General features: G+C 38.2%; 7 protein-coding genes across 7 annotated transcripts in view; 4 read left to right on the top strand and 3 right to left on the bottom strand.

Moving 5' to 3' along the window:
* The window catches only part of LOC108817173 (probable alkaline/neutral invertase B), a 3,052-nt gene extending 2,485 nt beyond the window's left edge, over positions 1 to 567 (bottom strand). The window contains exon 1 of the mRNA XM_018589795.2: positions 231 to 567. The gene's annotated coding sequence lies outside the window, so the exon portion shown is untranslated. The remainder of the gene's footprint in view (positions 1 to 230) is intronic.
* Positions 568 to 2,008: 1,441 nt separating this feature from the next.
* LOC108820814 (peptidyl-prolyl cis-trans isomerase) lies at positions 2,009 to 2,749 on the top strand. The gene has a single exon (XM_018593824.2). The coding sequence runs from the start codon at positions 2,088 to 2,090 to the stop codon at positions 2,601 to 2,603; it is 516 nt and encodes a 171-aa protein (XP_018449326.1). The 5' UTR covers positions 2,009 to 2,087; the 3' UTR covers positions 2,604 to 2,749.
* Positions 2,750 to 2,877: 128 nt separating this feature from the next.
* Positions 2,878 to 4,881, top strand: LOC108842496 (probable amidase At4g34880). The gene is made up of 5 exons (XM_018615420.2): positions 2,878 to 3,467; positions 3,573 to 3,787; positions 3,878 to 4,087; positions 4,158 to 4,356; positions 4,425 to 4,881. The coding sequence occupies exons 1-5, from the start codon at positions 3,012 to 3,014 to the stop codon at positions 4,815 to 4,817; spliced, it is 1,473 nt and encodes a 490-aa protein (XP_018470922.1). The 5' UTR covers positions 2,878 to 3,011; the 3' UTR covers positions 4,818 to 4,881.
* On the bottom strand, positions 4,784 to 10,974 carry LOC108842495 (xanthine dehydrogenase 1). The gene is made up of 14 exons (XM_018615419.2): positions 10,677 to 10,974; positions 10,323 to 10,422; positions 10,137 to 10,245; positions 8,559 to 10,052; positions 7,969 to 8,211; positions 7,431 to 7,745; positions 7,074 to 7,313; positions 6,626 to 6,910; positions 6,307 to 6,528; positions 6,041 to 6,202; positions 5,823 to 5,957; positions 5,498 to 5,734; positions 5,244 to 5,417; positions 4,784 to 5,163 (listed from the first exon to the last, which is right to left on the bottom strand). The coding sequence occupies exons 1-14, from the start codon at positions 10,792 to 10,794 to the stop codon at positions 4,921 to 4,923; spliced, it is 4,077 nt and encodes a 1,358-aa protein (XP_018470921.1). The 5' UTR covers positions 10,795 to 10,974; the 3' UTR covers positions 4,784 to 4,920.
* Positions 10,975 to 11,124: 150 nt separating this feature from the next.
* LOC108819022 (DEAD-box ATP-dependent RNA helicase 16) lies at positions 11,125 to 14,459 on the top strand. Its single transcript, XM_018592009.2, has 13 exons — positions 11,125 to 11,457; positions 11,538 to 11,789; positions 11,892 to 12,020; positions 12,233 to 12,333; positions 12,430 to 12,541; positions 12,630 to 12,761; positions 12,854 to 12,919; positions 13,011 to 13,193; positions 13,283 to 13,378; positions 13,466 to 13,603; positions 13,686 to 13,768; positions 13,853 to 14,111; positions 14,205 to 14,459. Exons 1-13 carry the CDS (start codon positions 11,212 to 11,214, stop codon positions 14,289 to 14,291), a joined length of 1,884 nt encoding a protein of 627 aa, XP_018447511.1. The 5' UTR covers positions 11,125 to 11,211; the 3' UTR covers positions 14,292 to 14,459.
* Positions 14,460 to 16,907: 2,448 nt separating this feature from the next.
* On the top strand, positions 16,908 to 19,190 carry LOC108840739 (uncharacterized). Its single transcript, XM_018613570.2, has one exon. The coding sequence runs from the start codon at positions 17,019 to 17,021 to the stop codon at positions 19,008 to 19,010; it is 1,992 nt and encodes a 663-aa protein (XP_018469072.1). The 5' UTR covers positions 16,908 to 17,018; the 3' UTR covers positions 19,011 to 19,190.
* A 477-nt stretch (positions 19,191 to 19,667) lies between these two features.
* On the bottom strand, positions 19,668 to 22,405 carry LOC130508396 (protein NUCLEAR FUSION DEFECTIVE 4-like). Its single transcript, XM_057003885.1, has 3 exons — positions 21,959 to 22,405; positions 21,011 to 21,867; positions 19,668 to 20,368 (listed from the first exon to the last, which is right to left on the bottom strand). Exons 1-3 carry the CDS (start codon positions 22,289 to 22,291, stop codon positions 19,897 to 19,899), a joined length of 1,662 nt encoding a protein of 553 aa, XP_056859865.1. The 5' UTR covers positions 22,292 to 22,405; the 3' UTR covers positions 19,668 to 19,896.
* Between the last annotated feature and the right edge of the window lie 4,485 nt (positions 22,406 to 26,890).

A 26,890-nucleotide genomic window follows, 5' to 3' on the forward strand; every position in this document is an offset into this window, starting at 1 on the left:
AACCGCAACATCGAGCAGGAATTGAACAGATATAACATCGAACCGTCGGAGATTTCGACTCGATTGTGTTAACGATATCAACGCACATAACGGATCGTAAACAAAACTCTAACCTAGCTAACGCGCTTCGCCGGCGAAGCAAACGAAGCAGGGAGATACAAAACCTCATCTCGATCAAACAGTAAATATTGCTCTTAAACCACAGTATAGACGTAGACGGGATCACGAACCTGACGATCGAGCGTGGAAGCGAAGAAGAAGACGAAACGAACGAGCTTCCCTTTCTCTCTCTCTGCTCTCTTTCTCTCTGATGACGAAACAGAGTGTATCACACTACTAGTCGAACAAGTAATCTTCGGAAACGGCGAAGGGTAGACGTATCAGCTACTCGGGAAATGAAGGATGTGGGTCCACGTGTACGAACAGGATGTGATTGTGACGGGGAGATGGAAACGAGCGCAGTGACTCTAGCGATGTGGAAGGTGAAAAAGGTTACCCTTTGATCAAGAAGCCATGCATATGATATGATTGCACGGAGGTTGTTTGCTTTTCGAGTTTCACCAGTACTATACAATATTTAAATAAATAACATATGGTTTATATAAGAAAATTATCAGTGACGTGAGGGAGTATCTTTGCAGTGAGTAAGATGTTTGGTTGTCCACGTGTACGGTAGCAGCGGATCTCGTGCCATGCACAGAGTCGGATGATTGTTCGTTTCTGCATATTTTACTATTTAACTTAGTGTGACTTTCGATTTGAATAATAGAAATGTTTATGAAAAGGTTGTATAGTCTGGAGAACGAATATTACTAGATTAGAAAAAGGCAATTAGCATTGTCTATTGGTCGACTCCTAAAGTTTTTTTTCTCCAGTACTTTGATTTGATTTAGCTTTTGGATTTTGGGGCCATCGTGTTTCTTTTTGCTAGCATATTCAAGACAATACTGTGATATAAGTTGAAAATGGTAACATCACTGCCGCAGATCAAAAGTAATAGCGGATACTCTATAGAGTCAGATTGGTAACTTTAGAGTAAATCAGAGTAAAAACTAAAGGTAGAAAATGGTGTAAACTAAGATGGTGGAAATCAATAAAGTAAAAAAGATAAAAAGGAAAAAATGTATTCCGCTAGCAAAAGTGAGAGTAAAGTTGAATGTGTATTTCTCTTCTTTGAATAGTGAGTAGAGTAAAAAAGAGAAAAATGATTTCTACCTGATTTGGTGATTTATTAGTGAAACACAGAGTAAATAACTTTCTGGAGTAAATAACTATACAGTCACAACCTATGATGTTAGCATGTCGTGGAGTGAAAGAAAAATGGTTTATTACAGTGATAGACCCCTGGTTAGGATACTAGGAGCCGTCGCGTGTCTAAGAAACATTTGATGAAGTTGATGGCGTTTGTAGTTTTCTTTGGTTTGGACTTTCGACATTCACATAATGTTGTGCTTTGAAATTAATCGAATCACTTTGGTGTGGAAGAACAAGGCTGAATAAACCCTGCAAGTTGCATATTTCTAACGAAATAAGATCACAAAGTGTTGTTTTACTTACATTGATCTAAATTTCGTAATCCCGTGTTATACGTTTTGTAAAACTTCGAAGGTTATATCGCAGGGTTTTTAGTGAGCTGCTGAATGACATTTTTACATTTTTGCATATCGAATATATATTTTTTGTTCTAGAAGAAGTTGAAGGTAATGTTTGCATTTATCTAAAAAAAAATTAAAAAGAAAAGTGAAAGTATTAATGATTAGATATTGGGCTTGTGCTTTCGGCTCGGCCCACCTATATAAAAACCGCCGTCCGTTTGTCGGGTCCATCTAACAATAAACAATCTCCAATTCGCAGAACGGGCAGCCTCAAATCCACGCAACTTTAAACCCTAGTCAGATTAACGCTAACCACGATTAATCTTCAACCCTACACGTGTCGTAAATCGACGGCCACAAAACATAACTTCCTTTTCGACATAGAATCCATCTCTCTATATGAACCCATCGCCAAAAGCCCTAAACAGCACCATCACCACTACATACACAGCCTCCTCTTCGATCTCTCTCTCTCTCAAAAAAAGAAACGAAATGGCTAACCCTAGAGTTTACTTCGACATGGCTCTCGACGGAACCCCCGCCGGCCGCATCGTGATGGAGCTTTTCAAAGACACGACGCCGGACACCGCGGAGAATTTCCGAGCCCTTTGCACCGGAGAGAAAGGAGTCGGGAGGATGGGGAAGCCGCTCCACTACAAGGGATCTTCCTTCCACCGCGTGATCCCGGGGTTCATGTGCCAAGGAGGCGATTTCACCGCCGGGAACGGAACCGGCGGGGAGTCGATCTACGGAGCCAAGTTCAAGGACGAGAACTTCGTGAAGAAGCACACCGGGGCTGGGATCCTCTCCATGGCGAACTCTGGTCCCAACACCAACGGATCTCAGTTTTTTATCTGCACCGCGGAGACGTCGTGGCTTGATGGGAAGCACGTGGTGTTTGGGAAGGTCGTTGAAGGTATTGAGGTTGTGAAGGCGATCGAGAAGGTTGGATCGTCTTCAGGGACGACTAAGAAGAAGGTGGTTGTTGCTGATTGTGGTCAGCTTTAGAGATCTGTGCGAAGATCTTTTGAATGTTATCTTTGCTATTTGAATGTTGCTTTTGCTTCGTATCGTTCGAGTTTGTAAAACCCTCAGTGGTTTTGGATTTGACTATCTATGAATAATTATGAATAACTATGAGCTTTTTTTAACTATTACTATCATCTCTATTGAAACTTACAAATTCATCATTAGCTGTTCTGCAGCTCACGTGATCTTTGAATCTTGCAAGACGACAAAATAGAGGACTTTTAATTTGGCTAATCGCAGTCTTTATTTTAAGCATTCATTGGTGGCAAATAAATTAATACTTTCTTTAATCATCGTGAGAAAGAAGCAGCCTGCTCCTTGGCGTTGACCAGTTCTGGCTCTGCGTTTCATCTTTCTGAGTCCACGGCGACTTGTTGTTCTCACATCATGCTCACCTCGACGTTCTCGATCCAAGAAGCCACACTTGAAGATATTAGACTCGCTTTCAATGAGAAACGAGTGACATCAAAGCAGCTCGTCGAGTTGTATCTCGAAGAGATCTCCAAACTCAATCCGATGCTCTGCGCAGTCATCGAGACGAATCCAGATGCGTTGATCCAAGCAGAGAAGGCAGACAGAGAACGCGAGCTGAAAGATGAGCTTCCTATCTTGCACGGTGTTCCGATTCTGCTCAAGGATTCAATATCCACCAAGGACACGCTTAACACCACGGCTGGCTCCTTGGCTTTGCTTGGCTCTTTGGTGCCTAGAGACGCGGGTGTTGTCAAGAGACTGAGAGATTCAGGTGCTGTGATCTTGGGTAAAGCGAGCTTAAGCGAATGGGCTCATTTCCGGTCCAACGGTATCCCAAGCGGTTGGTGCGCACGTGGACTCCAAGGAAAGGTCAGTTGCAAAAGTTTACCATAATATCTAGAAAGTGCGTTGGAGCTTTCTGTAACTTGGGAATCAAGGTTAGGTTATGATAAAGATCTTTTGAAATGCTTGCAGAATCCGTACGTTTTAACAGCTGATCCGTGTGGGTCAAGTAGTGGTTCAGCTATATCAGTGGCGGCTAATCTTGTGGCTGTATCACTTGGGACTGAAACTGATGGTTCCATCCTCTGTCCAGCTAGTCAGAACTCGGTGGTCGGGATCAAACCGACCGTCGGGCTCACGAGCCGAGCTGGTGTGGTTCCTCTCTCCTTGAGACAGGACAGTGTAGGGTAAAGACTTAAGAGCACCCCAATTTTACTAGTTTACTACTATTGATTTTTATACCATTCTTTACTTTTACTTTGTGTTTGCAATGTTAGGCCGATATGCAGGACAGTTTCGGATGCTGTTTATCTCCTTGATGCTATTGTGGGTTATGATCCCTTGGATGAAGCCACGAAGATTGCATCCGAGTTCATACCCGAAGGTGGTTACAAGCAGTTTCTGAGAGCTAGTAGTGGCCTTAAGGGAAAGAGACTAGGGATCGTTATGAACCATTCTCTTCTTGATCATCCCATTGAAACATTAAGGTAAAGCTTTGCTTTTAAGTTACTCTACTGATATCATTCAATCAAATCAACCGATCTTTCTTTGCTGAAGACGAGAAGGAGCAACCGTCTTTGAAAATTTGTCGATACCGAACATGGACGTCATTATGAATTGGACTAAGAGCGGTGAAAAGACAGCACTCTTGGCTGAGTTCAAGATGGCTCTCAATGCATATCTTAAAGATCTTGTGGAATCACCGGTCCGGTCCTTAGCAGACGTTATTGCTTACAACGAGAGATTCGCTGACGAGGTAAAACGAACTCACCTTTTTGTTTTTGATGAAATGTGATCACTGAAATGTGAAAAGAAAACACACAGGAGAAGGTGGAAGAATGGGGACAAGAGCTCTTTCTTGCAGCGGAAGCAACCAACGGAATGGGTGAGAAAGAGAAAGCAGCTCTGCAGAAAATGGAGGAACTTTCTAGGAACGGAATCGAGAAGCTGATGAAAGAGATGAAGTTAGATGCAATCGTGACACTTCGTTCGAAGATGAGCAATGTCCTGGCCATTGGAGGGTATCCAGGAATCAATGTCCCTGCAGGATATGATAATGAAGGTGTTCCATTTGGGATAACCTTTGGAGGGTTGAGATTCTCAGAGCCAAAGCTCATAGAAATTGCCTATGGCTTCGAACAAGCAACTTTGATCAGGAAGCCACCTAAGTTCGAAACCACTAGTAGGCAACAAAAACAAAGTTGCTGTTTTGTATAAACATATCTTTGTAATGTACATTTATTTGGTGATTAGAAATAACTTACATAGAACATTATCACTGTTCCCATCTTTTGTCTTTCCCTTTTAAGTTTATATAAGCTCAAACACTAAGCTTAGGGGAGAAGTCTGAGCTTATAAAAGGAGCTGAAAACTCATCAAAACAAGCCATTCTGATACGCTCTGGCGTGGCTGGAGTCTCCAGAGGGAACCAGTTGGTGAGACCCACCTCGGTTCTAGCAGCTTTGATCGCTTCTTTGATCGCAAAGAAGACTGATGATGCAAGAAAGAAGGGTGGCTCACCTACTGCTTTAGATGAATGTATCGCCTTTTTGTTCGGATTCCCCTGTTTCAATAAAGTACACAATCTCATGTTTCAGTTTCATAAGGGTTGGTTTGCTCTTGTTCTTGTAGTTAGTTGCATACCTTGAGAAGAGAAACATTGAGGTTGAATGGAACGTCGTTAATTGAAGGTATTTTGTAGTTTCCTGGTCCGCAAGTCAGTAAAGTTCCCGGTCGTATCCATTTATGAGCTGCATCTCCCCATTTGAGTTCTTCTAAAGCTACCCAACCTAGTCCTTGTACAAATGCTCCTTCTATCTGCAAATAATGATTTCAAAATAAAACAATCTTACTTTTTTAAAGATGCATTTGAGGAAGAGAGAAGAAGGAAGGCGCACTTGTCCAACATCAATGGCAGGGTTAAGAGAATATCCGAGGTCCAACATTATATCAGCTGCTCTTGTGTGAAAATCACCAGTCAGAGTATCTATCTCAACTTCAGCAAAGGCAGCTCCATATGTGTAGTATCTAAATGCATTCCCTTTTCCAGATATCCAGTCAAATCCAATATCGGGAACGATGTGAAATCCGTGAGCTGATAGGTCTATCCGTTGAAAGTAGCAGGCACTTACCAGCTACATATACAGTCACAGGCAAAACAGAGTTTTCATCAAAACTGGTCCAAGTTTATATCAAAGTGCAGGCAGGAGAAAAAAAAAATACCTCGGCAAATGTGTTGAAACTGTGCTTAGAAGCAACAGGCTCCATTCTTGCTATAATCTGCTCACAGGCGTCTAAAACTGCAGCACCATACATATCAGAGCTCGCAGATGCAGCAGTTGGTGACGCATTTGGAACCTATTAACATACATAAGAACATTTATTTGATTTTATGTCTTGTAACAGTGTTCCATTTTAAATTCTAAGACATATAAACTTACCTTGTCGGTGCTTGTCTCTGACACGAAAACTGAACTGAGCGGAATGTTAAAAGCGGATGCAGCAACTTGAGCAACCTTTGTATGCAATCCTTGACCCATCTCAACACCTCCATGTGTCACCAAAACAGTCCCATCGGTGTAAACATGAACAAGAGCACCGGCCTGTAACAGCCACACAATGTGTAAAATTAAAAATGATGGAAGTATCTAAAAATCTTTTCTTTACAGTTAGATTACTAAGTTCCGAAGGAAAAAAAAAACATTACCTGATTCATGAACTTTGTAGTGAATGATATGCCAAATTTTGTGGGAACTATAGCTACACCACGCTTTTTCCACCGATTATGGCTATTAAACTCATCAGCTTCTCTACGAGCATTTAAGAAGTTGGAGGATGCTTTCAGCTCTGTCCAAAGCTGTTGTAATGTGCAGTACTGAAGGGACTGAGAGTAATGTGTGATGGAGCCTTCCTCTTGAAAGTTCATCTCCTAATTAAAGCAGACACACCAGAAAACATTAAAACAAGAAACTGGCAACTACAAACTTTCAGGACAATGAAGAAGGTCAGAAAGACATTCAACTCACTTTGATTTCTTCAGGGCTTTTATCAAGCTCTGCTGCGATTCTTTGAATCCAGTTTTCAGTAATGAGCATACCTTGGGGCCCTCCAAACCCTCGGAAAGCAGTGTTGCTGGGAAAATTAGTAAAGCAAACGTTCCCTACGATCCTTACGTGTGGGATCTCATAAACATTATCCGAGTGAAACATGGCACGTTCGAGGATAGCAAGGGAAAGATCCAAAGAGTTTCCACCATTGTTGTAGATTTCAAGATCCAACGCCAATATTTTTCCTTCATTCGTAAATCCAACCTGCAAAAGGTAGCAGAAAACAAATAAAAGGATTTTTTAGTTTGTCTAACAATCCATCTCTTTCTTCTATTCTCAACTGTTCAGCCATTTCTTTACTTATTGTCTGCTGGCTAATACCTTGCCTATGAATTTAAGGAAAACTTTAAATAGCAGAGAAAGATACCTTGTACTTTCCAATGAAACTGTGACGATGACCAGTTATCATCATGTCTACATCTCTGTCCAGTATGAGCTTCACAGGACGATTCAACAGGTAGGAAGGAACAGCAGCTGCTGCAGCAATGAAAGCTGATCTTGTTTCTTTACCACCAAAGCCACCTCCAATTCTTTTTGTTTTGCATACCACTTTAGACATTGGAAGACCCAGAACATGAGACACATATTTCTGGTGCTTTTGAGGAGCCTGCATATTTATCAAAACCACCAATATTGCTTAAACTAGCTGATCCCTAATGGTTATCAGTTCCAGGGAGCTTATGGCAGTACGCTATTGTAAGTGATGCAGATACTAAATACTTACTTGAGTGGATGAAATCATATGAACTTCGTTTCCTCCATCCAGTGTCCAGACCAAACTACCATGAGGCTCCAAGTAAAAGTGTTCTTGATCACCGATTTGAACTTCTCCCTCTATTATCCTGTCACACTCACCAGATTGAAAGCATAGCTCAACATCCCCTTTCCTTAGCCTTTTCTCTGTGTTCGGATGGAAACTTTTAGCATTAATAGCCTCCTTGATTGATAATATAGCTGGTAGCTCCTCATATTTAACTTCAACTTTTCCTGCTGCAGTTTTTGCATTCTCATGTGTATCTGCGACAACCACACCAATGACCTGAAATACCAAATGCAATTCAATGAGATAATTGTAAAGGAAATAAACTAGATTAACATGGAAACTCTCGTTTGCTTTCTGGCACAAGAACAGTTTTGCCAGAAATAGTTCTCTATGACGCATAGAAACTTCAATCTTCGTCAGCAACAACAATTGGTTCCCATTGAGTCTCCACAGAAAATATCAGAAAGAAAGCCAAAATAGAGGTTTCAAGTTTGCTTACTTGTCCAACACATGTGACCACGTCCGTAGCAAATAATTCTTCGTCAGCAACAACTGGTCCAATCATGTTATCACCAGGAATATCTTTGGCAAGAAACAGACCAACAAAACCAAGTGACGATTTGGCAGCTGAATCATCAATAGAAAGGATGAGAGCGTGTGGCACTTTGCTTAGCACTAAAGCAGCATGCAAGGTATTAGGAGGCACTGGGGTATCATCAGTATATTCTGCTTCCCCTGTGACCTACATGAAAATACAAGTGTTGGAAACAAACTTATAGAATTATTTATTTTTTTACTGACCAAGACACTAACCTACAACAAAATACACCAAAAGAAACATTTATTAGCTAGAGGTTCTCAACTATCCTAATAGCAAATAATATCTAGCCATGCCTAAGCTTATGGAGATGATAATGGAGAAGTTTAGACTTGAGATAGAGAGACCATAAACTATATGAAGAGGAATCGGAAGTTAAGAATTCCTTAAGTAAATTTCGCAATCGTAAGCCTTTTGTAGTAGAAATGATAATTCACCCACCATTATCAAAATGGAGAAACAATCTGAGTACGGTAAATAGAGAAACATACCTGCATTCTAGCTGAAAGATGGACCTCCGGCGAGCCAACAGATGTTCCTTGTTTTACTGTATCATAATCTTGTTTCCCACTTCTAGATAACCGAGGAACAGGCTGCACCGCTGATATATGGGAGGGTGGGAAAGTCTCTATAGTGGGGTATACATTATGTACATCATGAGAAACCCATAAGAAAAACTTAAAGAAGAAGCTCAGGGTTAGAGACTTCCGGAACTCCACCATTCCACCAGGAGCATCTTCCTTAATTAAGACATCGCTCTGTATGACATTAAGAGCATCTTGCAGAAGACCTTTATTCCATTTCTTTCCAATTAAAAACTCCTCAGTCTTTCTCGCACGCAACGAAAGAGGAGCCACACCACCATAAGCAATTGATGCATCAGAAACAAACAATTCTTGACCTTTCTCTTCAAGAAACACACGCATTCCACCGTTAACAATAGCTATATCATCATCCCTACGATGGGCCTGCTTAAATTCTTTCACGTACTCCAAGGGCCTTGTCCATGGAAGGAAGACCGAGAGTAAGATCTCGTTGCTTGCCATATCCACCTTACGATAACCAAGGAAGAAATCTTTAGCAGGGATGGACCTAACTACTCCGTTGCAGCTGATTATCCGAAACTCTGCTCTTGACGCCATCCAAAGAGGATTTAAATCAGATATTGGACTAGCTGTACAAATGTTTCCACCAATGCACGCAACGTTTCTTATCTGTGTCCCAGCAAACCACTTTAGCTGTTCAATAAAAGCCTTGCATGCTGATGTTTCATGCTCAGGACGCTCCTTTACAACCCTTCTGAATAACTTCAAGAGTTCAGAAAGTCTCACACCCGAACCAAGCTCTACTCCACTGTCATCTACGTTCAATGCATTAAGCTCTGGGACTTGAGCAACAGAGATTAGCACCTGATACTGCAACCTCTTCAGTCTCATTTCAATTCCCACCTCCGTATTCCCCACAAGCAGCTTAGCATCAAGATAATTTGCTTTGAGCTGAAGTAAGTTCTGAAGGCTTACGGGTCTAAACCATGTGAGTCCCCCATTTCCTCTTAACTTTAAAGGAAATAATTTCCTCAGAAGAAGCTCAGGAGGAAAAATAAGCTCCTTTTCAGTGTACTTAGCCCCATCTATGTCACTGTAAGAGATGGACTGAACTCTATCTTCACTACAATTAGCTGCTCCATTAGTTTCTTTTGATCCACAAGAACAAGGTTTGCCAGTAGATGGGCAGATAGTAGAACCATCTTGAAGGCTAAGTGAGGATACTCCACAGTAAAGAGCATCGTCAGATTTTGCAAACACCCGAAACGCATCAACGATGGGTCTATAACCAGTACATCGACATAAATTCCCAGCAAGGCATTCTTCAATCTCCTCTTCACAAGGTGAGTTCTTACTTGACCTCAATAACGCATACATGGACATGATAAAACCAGGAGTACAAAACCCACACTGGGAACCATGAGAAGATGCCAATGTTTCCTGAGACAATTAAGATCACAAGAATAAGTTTTTAGCAGTAAACATAAACTCACTAGAAATGAGAAGAACTGAACAAAACTTTACCTGAAGTGGGTGCAAACCGAGTTTGCGATGCCCAACTCCCTCAATGGTTATTACATGCATTCCTTCTACGGAATAAAGAGGTGCTAAGCAAGCGTTGACAGCATAATGCCTGCAACAACATTCCCAGTTAGGCCAAAGCTTAAGCAAAGTAGAGCCAACATACGAGAGGAAAAGATAGATACTGACACGCATGTCTTGGATTTCAAGTCATAGTTAGAGACCATCACAGTGCAAGCCCCACAACCACCTTCGCCGCATCCCAGCTTTGTCCCGGTCAGTCCTATATCTAAAAGAAAACAAGAAAACACGTCTTCAAATTACCAAAACGAATCTATTCAATACACAATCCTCTACAGTTAAAGTCATCTACTTGGCACCACAAACAAGTAACTGCATCTTTAGGAATATTCCATTGATCCAGATTCTTCAAAAATTGGATCTAAAAAACTGAACCTTTCTGAGCTCAAATTTCAATACTTTCAATCATCCCTCTACCTACCAACAGAAGAAGAGGAGCTTTGTGTAGTAAAGTTAACGCACCTCTGAGGTATTCAAGAAGCGTCATATGAGCCAAACCATCTGGCAACACTCGACGAACGCCGTTAACGTAGAGTATCGCCTCCATAAACTCCCCTCCCTCGTTCTTCAGCGAACCCATTTCTCAAGTAAAATTTTGGAATCGAAACGAAAAGACTGGTGAAACGCTAAGTCAACGAAGCTCAAGTTGTTGGATACGTTCCTTCTTCTTTCTAGTATATAAAAATCATTTCTTTTTTACACGCAGATCGATCGCATCCGAAGAGAAGAAGAGATCATCATCCTTCCTTCCTCTTCTATATTATATTACAAACAAACTGTCGTTGTCCATATTTATTGTTTTTCTCCGACGAAATTATTTTATATTTTATTTTTATTGTTTCTAAAAAGCCCGGCCCATTAAATGAAAAGCCCAAACCATCAGACAATAAAAGACTTCTTCTTCAACCTAAAGCGCCGCTTTTGAAAGGCAGCTTCTCCTCTTTCTTCAAACTCGAACTAAACCCTTTCTCCGACGGGTGGAAGCTTCTCTGATTCAATGGGTAAGGCGAAGGTGAAACCTGTGGATGATGTGAAACCGGAAGTGGAAGAAGCTGAGAAAGCTGAGGAAGTTGAAGAACAGAGAGACGGCGGAGAAGTAGCAGCAGAAGAAGAAGAAGAAGAGGCAGAGCAAGATAAGAGCTTTGAGGAGCTAGGGCTTGATCCTCGTCTCATTCGCGCTTTATCTAAAAAGGGTATAGAGAAACCAACTCCTATTCAGCAAACAGCCATTCCTTACATCCTGGTACTCATCAAAATCTCTACCTTTATGCCTTTTTGTTTTTAGAGTCTATCTAAAGCTGATTATTTTGTTTGTTCTTCTAGGAAGGGAAGGATGTGGTTGCTAGGGCTAAGACTGGCTCAGGGAAGACATTGGCTTACCTTCTCCCATTGCTTCAAAAGCTGTTTTCAGATTCTGGGAGGAAGGAGAAGAAGCCTGCTCCTTGTGCGTTCGTTCTCGTTCCTTCTCGTGAGCTGTGTCAGCAGGTCTACACTGAGGTTTCTTGGCTTATCGAGTTGTGTCGTGTTCAGCTTAAAGCTGTGCAGTTGACTAGTAGCATGCCTGTCTCTGCTATGGTTAGTGTTACATCTTCTTTCTTGCAAGTTCGGCTTTAATCGATTTTTGTAACATTTTTCTAATGTTTTCTTTTTTCTTTTGATTTTTTTTTTCAATTGCAGCGTAACGCATTGGGTGGCTTGCCTGAGATTCTTGTCACCACGCCTGCTTGTATTCCTAAATGTTTTGCAGATGGGGTTTTAGATCCCGCAGCTATCAGTGACTCCCTTGAGATTTTGGTTCTTGATGAGGTATTATAAATGTTCTCCTTCAATGGTTTATAGTGGTGATGAGAAGTAACAGTAGTTTGTGAATTTTCTAGATTATCAAGTAGTTAGCTCTTTAAGTGGAAGCTGTTTGATTATACATTCTTTGAACGTTTTGAGTATAAGCATTCAATTAATTCTTAGAAGTTATTTTTGTTTATATTGAAGAGGTGTTGATATATTTATGCTGCTATCAGGCAGATCTTTTGTTGTCGTATGGATATGAAGACAATCTAAGGTCGGTAACTTCCATTGTCCCAAGACGTTGCCAATGCCTTCTTATGTCTGCTACCACAAGGTAACACATCTCAGTGTAATATTCATACTAGTTAAGCTTATATTTTCCTCTGTGAGGCTGTCTTGAATGGTAAATTCATGTTTGCAAAATTGTCAGTTCTGATGTTGAGAAATTGAAGAAATTGATTCTGCACAACCCGGTAGTCTTGACCTTGCAAGAAGGCTCTGACAAGGAAGAGCCCGTCCCAAGTAATGTTCAGCAGTTTTGGGTATGATTCAGTCTCTTAGATTTGCTTCAAGTCATTTTTGTTGGTTATAAATTCACAGGTTAACGATTTGTGTGTTATCTTGTCTTAGATTTCTTGCAGTGCTCAGGATAAACTACTTCACATTCTTGCTCTCCTGAAGCTAGAGGTTGTTCAGAAGAAAATTCTGATATTCATCAATACTATTGACATGGGTTTCAAGCTGAAGTTATTCTTGGAAAAGGTAAGTTCTGTGTTACCTCATGAGCACCAATTTTTAAACTGTACTATAGTGTAGTAATACTAGTGAGTTAATTTGATTTTTGGTTCTACCAGTTTGGAATCAAAACTGCAATCTTAAACGGGGAGTTGCCTCAGAATTCTCGGCTTCATATCCTTGAGGTACATCACCAAAGTCACACACCAGAAACAAGTTTTCCCTTGAAATATCTTCATCTCATGAGTCATGATTAAACATTGTATGTTTGTACAGCAATTCAATGCAGGTCTTTTTGATTATTTGATTGCCACGGATGATAATAACCAGACTAAAGAAAAGGAAGAGGTTAAAGGTGAAGAGAACAAGGAGAGTAAAAAGAACAAAAGGCGTTTCAAACCAAAGCTGGACGCTGAGTTTGGTGTAGTCAGGGGAATTGACTTCAAAAAAGTTCACACGGTACGGTTTTTCTTTTTCATTTTTGTAATCGTTGCTGTTCTAATTGCTTTAGATTCTTAACCTTTCCTTGAACCCTTTCTTATGCACAGGTCATAAACTATGACATGCCTCAAAGTGTGACAGGATATATTCATCGAATTGGACGTACTGGGAGAGCGTATAGCAGCGGTTCTTCCGTTTCTCTTGTTAGTTTTCTTGTCTTCGTAATACCTTTCTATTGGCATGATCTCTCTCAAATTTGTAAGTCTAAAGCTCTGCTTTACTTGTCACAGGTGTCTCCTGATGAGATGGAAGGGTTTGAAGAAATCAAATCCTTCTTAGCAGGTGAAGGGGACAAGGATAGTGATATCATCACACCCTTCCCTTTGTTGACTGAAAATGCTGTTGAGTCTTTAAGATACAGAGCTGAGGTGAGTAGTAATCTCTGTTGTAAGATTTTTGCTTTATGAAAATGAAGAAGTATTCAAGTTTTTTTTTTTTAATTTGTTGCAGGATATTGCAAAGAGTGTTACAAAAATTGCGATTAGAGAATCTCGAGCTCAGGATTTGAGAAATGAGATAATCAACTCCGAAAAGTAAGCAAGAGCGACTGTTCTTAAGGTGTGTATTGTTTGTTGTTTGTTCTTTGTTCTTAGTTTTACTCTTTTCTTTTTTTTCAGGTTAAAGTCTCATTTTGAAGCTAATCCAAGAGACTTGGATCTATTAAAACATGACAAGCTTCTGAGCAAGACTGCACCTGCACCACATCTAAGGGACATCCCTGAGTATCTAGTGGACGCAAAGACTCAAGAAGCAAGCAAGATGGTAAAACTAGCCAGAGCCGCCATGGGGGGTAGTAGAAGATCAGGTGGAGGCGCCAACACAAAGAAGAAACGATCCAGAAAAGGCGGTGACCCACTCAAAACCTTCAGCGCCAATGTAATCACACAACTTACTTTCTCTTTCCACTCGTTGCTTTACTCTATTCGTGCTAACTTACTTTTACACGTTTGCTTTTCTTTGATCAAGCAGGGATCTAAGAGAGGACACGGTGGCCAGAAGAAAGATGGTAAAGGATCTAGCGATGGCTCAGCCAACAAGAAACAGAAGACAAATTAAGATTCTCTCTCCTTTTCGCACTTGTAATTCAGTTTTGACTCGTTCTGATCACAAAAGTAGACAAGAGCCAGCAATCTCTAGCTCTGTTCTGTAGTATCACAAAGCTTTTTCCGAGCATATTGTTAGCTTTTTTGAGTTATTTTTCGGATATAGATTTTTGTTACCTTATATGATGCTCAATTGCTCATCAACAACAAATCAGAGTTTCGTATTTAATACATCTCTGCAATAGATTTTTAATATTGGTAAAAGCAAACAGCTCAAACACTAAGCTTAGTGCAGAAATCTGAGCTTGCAAAAGGATCAGTGAACTCGTCAAAACAAGCCATTCTTATACGTTCAGGAGTGGCTGGAGTCTCCGGAGGGAACCAGTTGGTAAGTCCAACCTCGCTTCTAGCTGCTCTGATCGCTTCCTTGATTGCAAAGAAGACTGATGATGCAAGAAAGAACGGTGGCTCACCCACTGCTTTATATGAGTGTAAAAATTACGAAAAGTTCTTAAACAAAAACAATCATAGACAATCTCCAACAATCCAATCGTTCAATTTTTTTTTCTGGCAATGACTACAGTCCATCCCATCGTAAAAGAAAACTGGATGACCAATTTAGCAGTGGAGAAACTTTTTTTTTTTTGGAATGCTGAAATTCCACATCAAAGGTTCAAATGGGCCAACACTAGTATACAAAAAAACTTAGACCAATCTAAATATTATCAATGGGGTTTTTAGTTGATAAACTATGATTTAGTATACAAGATTCTCTCGCCAGAGCCACAGACGAAATCCGGATACCTATTGAAACTTACTTGGGTGACAAGTTACGTCAATTCTTTATACATCAAGACGATAACTTGTTAGACAAGCCGATTTGTATATCATCATTTCAGACAGCATTGGACCGTTATCTTATATAATAAAGTTGGCTTTTTTTTCTCCTTGGGGGAATAATGCCATGTGGCATTCTCCTTTTAATAATTAAAATTTTTTCTCAATTCTATTTAATGTGTTTTGGTGTTAATTGTCATTAGATGTTAGTTTATTTTTGTTATTGAGAATTTATTGCAATGGTATTTTAATTTTGGATTGGAACTTTAATTTATTATGAATTTTATGTCTTGATTTTTTTTAGATTTCATAACTCTTTATGTAACATATTTTTTTAAATACTTTAAACTATTTTTTAATATTCTATATGTCAAATAAAAATACAAAAATGGAAACTAAAGTTAAGTATTTTCATTTATCCAACTTTATTATATAAGATAAAACTAATTCATTTACTAAATCACGGTTCATCCACGGTTGACCCAATGATCCAGAGACTCGGTAAATCGTCCGGTTCAATATCCGGGTCAGGTGTCAAAACACTGGTTTATAAGATTTTTTTGTATTTCATGTTGACGATGGAGAATGGAGCCTCTACGATTCTCCTTCTTTAACGCAATTAACGTAACCGTCATATAATCAATCTAAAAATTCCACTGATCCCACTCTAATAATGTTTAGTAATTGATAGCGATTCAAGTCCAAAAGACTAACATTTGGTCTATTGATATTGACACATAAACTCTATGGTATCTTCGTATGTTACACTGTGCAAGGAAACCAATAACTTCCATGATGCATGCTATCCGTGTTTACATTTTAAAAACTGTGAACATGATTAATATACTCTTAAAACTTAGGGAAATTGGGTGAAATATACACAAAAAAAAACAAAATTCACTAACTAACTAAAAACACCCTCTTTCTCCTACTTTCTCTTCCTATCTCTCTCTAGAGAGTCTCTCCCAAAATCTATTTTTTTTGGTTATTAAGCAAAAAAACCCAACTTAAGGAAAAAAATAATCATTACTTGGTTGCTAAAGTTATTTAAAGTTGATGTAAACCACACACCACCCTCACCATTAATCTTTTGCACCACACTAACCATTTATTTTCAAAACCATTACTAAATACAATAAGTCAGCAAACATGAATGTCAAAGATAGCTAAAAATTGTCTTTCTCATAATTGTTATAGATGCTAATATCTCATATATAGTTATTTTAATAATTAATATATAGTTCATATATAATTATTTTAATAATTAATAATATAAGTATGTTCTCTATATAAAACATCAACTTTGTTTTATGTTTAAATTTCAACTAAATTAATTTTGTTATAACTATCGACTTTTTATTCTATTTTTATTAAATCTATTAGTAACAACCACTTATACTATTACACTTTGAACTAAACAACTTCAAACAAAGTAATGCAATACGGTCACTAACCACTATCAAAAAGATCGGAAAATATTATTTTAATATATTTTATTTTCATATTTAACATATTTTATTTGTTAAGACCATATAATAATTTATAAATTTATGTAAGAGTATAACATACGAACCCGGCGCGTAGCGCCGGAAAATCACTAGTATATATATAATCTGTAGCAACAATTAATCTCAAATGTTTCAAATAACCATGTCACTATAATTATATTGAAGAATCCGATTCAGTTTATGTACATCAAGAAAACACAGATTCATCTGAGGAAAACCAAATGTCTAATATTAGGATCTTTTCATCTTCCATTGTAAAATTTTCGGAGAAATTAACGTTTCACCTTTACCTCATTCCCCTCTGTGCCTCCCTCTCTCTCTCTCTCTCCGCCGTAGTCTCCGGCGAAACAGCCCCTTTAGCGGTCACATTTGCTTTCCTTTTGATTTGATTCTTTATGGCGGATATCGTGAAACAGATCTTAGTGAGACCGATTCAACTAGCGGACCAGATAACCAAAGCAGCCGACGAAGCCTACTCCTTCCGACAAGAATGCCTCGAGGTCAAAGCCAAAACCGAGAAGCTCGCCGGCCTCCTCCGCCAAGCCGCGCGCGCCAGCAACGACCTCTACGAGCGTCCCACGCGCCGCATCATCGACGACACGGAGCAGGTCCTCTTCAAAGCCATAGCACTCGTGGAGAAATGCCGGGCCGCGGGGCTGATGAAACGCCTCTTCACCATCATCCCCGCGGCCGCCTTCCGCAAGATCACCACGCAGCTCGAGAACTCCCTCGGCGACGTCTCCTGGCTCCTCCGCGTCTCCGCCTCGGGGGACGACCGAGACGACGAGTACCTCGGTCTCCCTCCCATCGCCGCCAACGAGCCTATCCTCTGTTTGATCTGGGAGCAGGTCGCCAACCTCTTCACCGGCTCCCTCGACGAGCGGTCAGACTCGGCCGCTTCCCTCGTGTCGCTCGCACGTGACAACGACCGTTACGGGAGGCTCATCATAGAGGAAGGAGGCGTCCCTCCTTTGCTAAAACTCGCTAAAGAAGGGAAACTTGAAGGGCAAGAAAACGCGGCGCGCGCCATTGGTTTATTAGGGCGTGACCCGGAGAGCGTTGAACAGATCGTGAACGCTGGTGTGTGTCAAGTCTTCGCGAAGATTCTCAAAGAAGGTCATATGAAAGTTCAGACCGTTGTCGCGTGGGCCGTGTCGGAGCTAGCGTCGAACCATCCAAAATGCCAAGACCATTTCGCTCAGAACAATATTATTCGCTTCTTAGTGAGCCATCTCGCTTTCGAGACGGTCCAAGAGCATAGCAAATACGCTATCGTGAGCAACAAGCAAACGTTGTCTTCGATCCATACGGTTGTGATGGCTAGCAACACGAATCCATCAGATAAGAAGGTAAGCAACGAGCAAGAGGAAGCACAAAACAATATCTCGCATCCTATGAGTAACCAAACACCGAGCCAGATGCACAACATTATCACAAACACACTAGCAATGAAAGGCTCCGATCCAGGTTCGGGTCCAGGCTCGGGTCCAGGTTCGGGTGCTAGCAAGAATCATACGAAACAGAGCAGTCAGCACCATCATACAAAAGGTGGTCCAACACCGAGAGGGAACAACAATCCAACGCATGTTTCTTTGATGGGGACAAGCATTAAAGGAAGAGAGTACGAGGATCCAGCCACTAAAGCTCAGATGAAAGCAATGGCTGCAAGAGCGTTATGGCAGCTCTCGAGAGGGAATCTCCAGATATGCCGAAGCATAACAGAGTCAAGAGCATTGCTCTGTTTCGCCGTTCTGTTAGAGAAAGGTGACGATGAAGTCAAGTCGTATTCCGCATTAGCGATGATGGAGATCACCGACGTTGCCGAACAGTACTCGGAGCTTAGACGCTCAGCTTTCAAACCAACCTCTCCTGCCGCAAAAGCTGTGGTTGAGCAGCTACTAAAAGTGATCGAGAACGAGATACCGGACCTTCTGATCCCATGTATCAAATCAATAGGTAGTCTTTCAAGAACGTTCCGTGCTACGGAGACAAGGATCATCGCACCGCTTGTGAAGCTTCTTGACGAAAGAGAAGCTGAGGTTTCAATGGAAGCAGCGGTTGCGCTTATCAAGTTCTCGTGTACGGAGAATTTCTTGCGTGATAACCACTCTAAAGCGATCATAGCAGCAGGTGGTGCAAAGCATCTGATTCAGTTGGTTTACTTTGGAGAACAAATGGTTCAAGTCCCGGCTTTGGTACTACTATGTTACATCGCACTGAGTGTACCTGATAGTGAGACTCTAGCGCAAGAAGAGGTTCTTGTGGTGCTTGAGTGGTCCACAAAGCAATCTCATTTGGTGGAAGCACCGATGATCGATGAGATATTACCAGAAGCTAAGAGTAGATTGGAGCTTTATCAATCTAGAGGGTCAAGAGGGTTTCATTAATCTATGTCAAAGCTGCGCTCTAAAGTATGAACATTCTCTTCTTCTTCTCCCGGGCGAGTTTTGTTTCATCTTTGAGGTGTTCAGTTTGTCTTGTCCAACGTTTTATGAAGCTCTCTGTATATATACATTGATGATGCTCATAGACATTGTTACAAGTGTGTAGACTATGTTGTAAGTCAAAACTACTATGTATTAATTTAGATTATACACCAAATTATATCTGAGTTAAGCTTGTCTTGCCTTCTTATTTAAAGTTTTGTTCTCTTTACATCATTAGGTTTCTGCGTGATTTAAATTGTCTTTTTACTTGTTTCTGTGGGAAGTAAATGAAATTAATCCATGTAGAATAATTCCAGTCATATACAGTTTAGAAGTACATTCTAGTTTAGGTCATTTGTAAACAAGATGCATAACTATTGTTTAACAGAGAAAGTGCATGCAAACAAGTAAACAACAATTGTGAAAACATTGCTAGTCTTTAGACATTACTGTGAACCATAATCTTTGTATACCAAAATGATAGGTTTTTGGGTTGACTAAAAAATTTTGTGATTAAAATATTTACAAGCTTTTTTATATCAAAGTATTTACAATGATGAAGGTATATACCATTCACTTAGACATATTATAACTAACAGAAATCAAATAGAGAGAAAATGTAATTCATCGATTTCCCATTATATGAACGTAGACCATACAACTGGTTTAATACACTTAAACCGCCTTTAACAACAATAATCACGAATGTACAAAGTGTACAATTCATCCATACCGTCTAGTAAAATAATTAACATAAAAACTTTCAAAAATAGACACAAAATACTAGTATAAGTAACATACCCAAAAATGATTTTACTAAAAGAAAATCATGTATTCAACTTGAGACTCATCGAAGATTACCACTAGGTTTCTTAGCATTCTTGCTCCCATGAATCCTCGCATATATATCCTTCGTTCTAAACGCAAGCAAGATGTCAAGACCAACACCTATAATGGAAGTAAACCCCATTACAATAAAGACAAGACGGAAACAATGGGCTCCTACACACGTATTGCCTCCACCAGGAGTTGGTGTAGCTTGGGCATCATAGAGTAAACCAGCGAGAAGACCCGAGAAGAGGAACGAGCCAAGTGGTAAGTTCAGTATGAGGATGTTGTAGATGAGTCCGTAGTATTTGAGGCCGAATAGCTCGGAGGCTGTCGGTACTGTTATGGCTAACCGGACTCCGTAGCAAACCCCAACAACCATTGAACCGATGTATAGAGAACCGGGCATGGCTAAAGCCATCACTAGATATCCTACGGCCATGAGGATTTGTGATGCCGCATTCCATAATGGTCTTGGAGTTCCATATTTTCTATTTATTTAAGAAAGAAAACATCAGACTTTCAAGATTAGTCAATGTAATAAAAGTTTTGATTAATTAACAACATTATATAGAGGACCCACGAAAGAAAGAAAAAAACATGTTGTTTTCGCCACGATCTCATTGTCAAATAAAATTATTATTATATAACTTATAAAATCTAAAAAAGATCTTTCAACGCAAAAAAAAAATGTGTGCGAAAACAAAATGGAAATCTTTTTTTTCTTATGGTCCCCTGCCACTAGATATTGGACGGGTCCATTGCTAGACATGGAAACTTCTCCATTAAATACATTTCATGATTTTTATTGGAAATTTATTAAAAGGAAATATCACGTAAATGCAAAAAAAAATATCTTTAAAAAAAATGTAAATGAAAAAAATATTCAACCCGCAGTAACAGAAGAAGAAAGCAAGACATAATAATAGACTCTCGTCTTCCTTTGAGGCAAAGCAAAAAAAGTGAAACTTTCACTTGGAATAGTTTGCTTTGAGTGTGCATTAAAATGATTATGAGAAGTTTACAAATCACGTTACTACTTTAACAAGATCTATGATTCCAATTATTAAATCATTTTCCCAAATTCTAACGAATCTATTAACTGGTGGAGAGAGTTTAGTGAAGTGACTTACTTGATAAAATACTCGGAGATGGTACCGGAGAGAAGCCGACCAAAGAACCCCCAAATGCTCATCATGGAGACAAAGATAGACACGTCTGTGTAACCAAGCGCAAGCCCGATCTGACCCATGTTGTTCATCACTGCTAAACCAGTGCCTACTCCACACAGGAACGACACAAACAACACCCAAAAGTCAACGGTCAACAACGCTTCCAATATAGTGTGTTCATCTCCAAGAACCGGCCTCTTCTTCTCTTCTGCCTCCTCCTCCTTTAGAAGCTTAGGAGACGGTGGCAACTCGTTATCCGTCGCCGTTGCGGCACCGACGACCGTCTCCTCCGCGATCTCCGATCTCAGCAGCGGCTCCTCCGCGTCTTCTTCGTCGCTGTTTTTCAGATTCAAACTCCGAACGTAGGCGTGGAAAGGGATGGCGATAGGAGAAGCCAGCAAGATGAGAAGCACGGAGGCGAACGCGATGGAGACGGCTCCGGTCTTGACTCCGATGATGTCGTACGACTGGAGGTACACGGCGATCACGATTGCGACGACGTTGAACACGGCGAAGTACCTCGACTCTTCGTTTTCCTCCGCGACGGAAGCCGCCGGAGGGATCTCGCGGAGGAATAAAACCGCCGTTAGACAGACGGCGAAAGGCACGACGGAGAGGAGGACAAGAAAGGAAGCCGGGTCGGCGGAGAACAGAGCAGTGCACACGTCAGTGAATATCGCGGTGCTCAGACCGACGTAGCCTTTCAGAATCCCGGAGACGGGACCACGGTTCCGCCGGAAGTTTCTTATGCAAGTAACGAGAACCGCCGTGTTCATCCACGTCGTGCTGTTTCCTCCCATACAGAGAAAGATACACATCTACACACACAAGAAAAAAAAACAGAGTTTCCAAATTAAAACTTTTAGGGTTTCTATTTTTGGAAAGTAGAGAATCTAATGAAGCACTTACTTGCCAATAAGGTAGAGGCTGGATCGTTTGGCTCACGACGAGCCATTGTACACCGTAACCGATAAGACCTTCGAAACAGCCGATGAGGAGGATGACGGGAGTGGAGAGACGGTCGGAAGCAAGTCCGGCGAGGATGCCGAAAGCTTTTCCGACGTCTTTAGCAACGGAGAGGCTGTTGAGCTCAAGCTGAGTGAGGTTCATTAGGGACTTGAGAGCGTCTGAGTAGTTGGAGAAGGTGTAGTTGTTGCCGGAGATGGCTTGGACCCAAACAGCCGTAACGAAACCAAGCCATTTCAGAGCAGAGGAAGAAGAAGGAGATCTACCGAAACCCATTGGAGTATTGAGAACAAGAACAAGAAGAAAGAAAGGGAAATCAGATTTTTTATTTTTTTATGGTAGTGTGAGGGTTTGTTGAGCTATGTGCGTACGGTTTTAAAGGTGAAAGGTTAATGTCCATTTAATACTTTTTCTTTTTTTTTTTGGCACTTCTTTTTTATCTTTTTGTACAAAGTGTTCAGTCCCTCCGTTCCTGAAAATAAAATTTTATAGAGTTTTCACGTTTATTAAGACTATAATAAATATTTGCAATTTAATTTACTATTTTATCTTTTTATACAATTTCCAATAACTATCTACCAATAAAATTTAATCAGTTCAAATATTCACAATAAATGATCCTCAAAAATATACAAAATTACCTTAAAAATATAGAAAATCTATCTTTGTGGAACAAAAATAAAATCCGGAAAATCCTACTTTCAGGAATGGAGGGAGTATTTAATTATACAATTAAATATTTGTTATTTCGATGTGTTTATGGCTAGAATGACGAACATGGAAAGTACGAAAGGGACACGTACGGTGTGAAGGTGTTGGAAGCCGTGAAAACTACGGTGATCCGTTTTATTCCTTTTTCATTCGCTTTTTTGGTCAAATAAATGTCTTCAAAAAAGATTAGTAAGAATTTTCTTCTAATGCAAATTGCTCATTGTATATTTTCTTAATCGTGGTCAGAATATGGTCAAGTAGGATGATTAGTAGTTAGTGGATGGTTTTGGGCAGTTGTTTTGTTTATTTCAGACATGGAAGTTCATGCATCTGTAAGTATTTTTTACTTAATCGAATATTCTATACATGACCACATGGTTTTCTTTAAGAAATGTGTTTATTAAGCGTTACCTAATCAAAAACCTCTGTAAAGCTGCAGTTGTTTTAGTTTATTCTTGACCATTTCAAAATAATGATTTATGTAATTAAGTTTTTATGTTTTGTTTTGATTAATATGGTAATGGTGGCCTTGGTCGGAGATGTGAGAGAGTCATGGACATTAGGTACATCTCTCGTATTAAAAGTTGTCTGGTACCATTAGGGAACCATAGAATAAAAAGAGGAATATGCGGTGTGTTGATTTTGGTGAACCGACACAGTTTTCTTCTCTTTTGCGGAACGTTGGAAACGCTAAATCAAAGTCGTGAGTGATTATAAAGTTATTCATCGGAGCCATGACTCGTTGTTGTTTATATTTATCTAACTATTGCGGCAATACCGCTTTTAACTGCTAATAAAGCGGCGTTACGAGAGCAAAACTAGGCAGAGAATAAAGTCGTAAACAGGTGTACGACACATGACATCACAGTGCACAAAATATCATACGAGTGGATATTCAGATCTGGAACTGGAGTTTGGAAATCAATAAGAGGGACTAGAAGCTTCCAGTCTGGCTTGGTTTTATCTACTTTCATTAGGACATATATTACTAATATATCTGATATTCTAAAACTTTTTTTGGCAACATATTCTAAAATAATATATAGCAAACTATTCTATTTCAAAATAGTGAAAAAAGTCTGACATAATTTTCTGTATATCTCGGGATGATACTGACAAGTTCCTTACCATAAACAAATCCAATGCACTCACCACAAATAATTATCTAATAGGGTTCATGCGGTGCTTAATATTCATCGGTGAAATGATCGTATTGTAGTGTTACATGCAACTTATTTCTGACCCTAATATCACATTATAAGAAAAAGAATGATAGTACCATGATATTAATTTTCTGAACTTTATATGTATTTGTAATTTGTAAATGTTACATGGTATTTTCATTAAAAATGTTAGAAAGTCTTAGTCATACGTACGTCCAAATACAAATATATGTATCTATTTATAAAAAAAGATTTGTATCGTGTTTTACAAAAACATGTGTAGATTTTTATGAGAAAATAAAACAATTTGTAAATAAAAATCAGAAAAAGCAATCCTCCTCTGCGCCTATTCCTCATTTGGCCATTTCCACCTGGTGTAAGAAAAATCAGAAAACATAGCGCTGAATCCTTAGCATTAAAACAAATCAACTCAATAAAACTCAATTTAATCTATATCTTTTTTACTAAGATAGATTTTTTTAATAAAGAAAATTCGTGAGCGCCATTCTGTTAGACCAATTCCAACGAGACATCAAAACAGTAAATTATGTGTAATTTCATTTCCAATAGAATACTAAAAATGACATTATCTCACCAAAATTTGATGTAAAGTGAATAGTATTACACTAAATTTAGTGTAATATTTATATTACACCAAATATTTTATTATGTTTCATTGAATAGTATAATTTAATTATTATTAATCAGTTTAAATTTGTTTAAATAATTATTATTAATTAGTTCGAATTTGTAACTAAATATAAATATAATGTATTATTTATATTCTTGGATTATTTTTACATAGTTAAAATATCTTTTATTTTATTTTCAATTAAGAAATCACTAAATTATTATTATCATGTTTATGTTGTAAAAAAATAAAATATCATAGAATATTTGTATTTTATTTTATATTGAAAAAAAAATCACTAAATGATTATTACCATTTATTTTAAAATATTAATTATAATTTTAAGTTATATTTAATATTATTAAATTCACCAAATTTTAAAATAATATTTTATAATATAGTTAAAACTTTATTAATAACTAATACAAATTTTATTAAATAAATATATTATTTTGTTATGTGCATTTCATAATTAATGTTTTCTAATTTTTAATATAGTTTTTTATATAAAATAAATAGTATAATATTGTTAAACTAAAAAATATAAATGTAAATAAATTTTATAAACATATAATTACGAAAATTTTATAAACAAAGCGTGATAAAACAATTATTTATTAATTTCAAATAATAAACATATATATTTATTAAAATTTAAAATATTAAATAATATATAATATTATTTTTGGTGTAATATTTGGTGTCTGAAGATGACAAAAAATTGACACCAAATTAAAACACTTAAATTTAGTATAATTTGAACACAAATTTTGGTGTTACTGTCGGAGATGCTTTTACCAAACATGGGTGACGTCATGGGTCATCTATATCTTTTACCAAACAAAATGACTAGAATCAAGCTGCACAACACTAATAATTTTATTATTATTGATAATAGTTTCAGTTCACACAACAAATATCATTTTTGGGCTGGCCTCATCAATTTACCAAAATGTATACAGCTTTTAATTTGGATGAAAACATGTCGTGTACAACTCTTTAATGTTTCATATCGCCAAGCCCTGCATTTCCTTCTTTTAAATATGTACGTACGGAATATGCAACACTGATAATTTTGCGGATAAGTCTCTTATTCTGAAAACGATGGTCTTTAGTTATTAAGCGGGTTTATAAGTTTAATATGCACTATATATACAAGCATACAATACTACCACAATTTAACACTTGATACAAATATTTAGTCGGTTGTGACAACTATCGATCTTTATTGACCAAGTAAGTTAGCCACTCGAATTTACTACTTTACATCAGAAAGTTTTCTCAAGCTTTGATTTGGGTACAGTTTTAGATGAGTGTTCAGTTTCTTTTTTTCTCTGTTCTTCGAATGCTCAACGGATAATCCAATGTGTTTGTAAGCTCTTGCATTATAGTTTCCTCGCTTGTGGGTGTATAGTATATCGTATTGTTATTGTCGTATATTATGCCAAACTATTGATGGGATTTGGGAAGGAACTCAGTTAACATTCTCCACAAGATACATCCTCCTTGATATATGAACGCAGTCATTATCTTCTTTATACAACTTCCATAAACTGCTTAACGTGTAGAGTGTGGTTTTGAATCTATAAAAACTTAATCATGAGAGAGTTCCTTTCACGCAATCTAAATTTTCCAAAACAAAAAGATCATTTAAGTTATGACTACAAACATATAATGTTCAAAAAGCTTAAATTGTATTCCCTCTGTTTTGTAAAGATGTATGTTTTGGTGTTTTCACACATATTAAGAAAACACATTAACTATACATTATTTTTAGAAATTATCAAATTCCAATACATTTTAACCAATATTCTTTCAATAAATTCAATCAATTTTATTGAAATTTACAATTTTTGTATAGGAAACATAAAAAATACATTTTTGTGAAACAATTTATTTTTCTAAAACATGAAGGAGTATATTTCTTTTGTCAAACAAGCTTAAATTATATATATATATATATACTATTTTGTACGCTAATACTGGTTCAATGTGGGTTCCGGTTCAGTTCCTTTTAGATTAAGAGTTCCACATACTTACATAGTTAATTTTATTTATAACATCTATCTTATTAAAACAGAAACATTATAACTTCTTCTATGTGGATTTTTAAGTTGGACATCACATTATTATTCTTAGTCTAATCTTTCATTTAAATATTTTTAAAGAGTTAGATATCAACCATCTATCAATTAACTCCACAATAAGATTTATGTCTTACATTATATACATCTATTAAACAAAATATCTATTCTTTTCGTTAGAATATACTCACATTATCATTTTTATATTATATCATATTACAAATATAACAATCCCTCTCTTTATTATAGTCAAATGAATACAATAAACCTCTCTTTTATTATAGTC

The sequence above is a fragment of the Raphanus sativus genome, chromosome 2, assembly GCF_000801105.2.
Source record: "Raphanus sativus cultivar WK10039 chromosome 2, ASM80110v3, whole genome shotgun sequence".
In the NCBI taxonomy this organism is placed as follows: domain Eukaryota; kingdom Viridiplantae; phylum Streptophyta; class Magnoliopsida; order Brassicales; family Brassicaceae; genus Raphanus; species Raphanus sativus.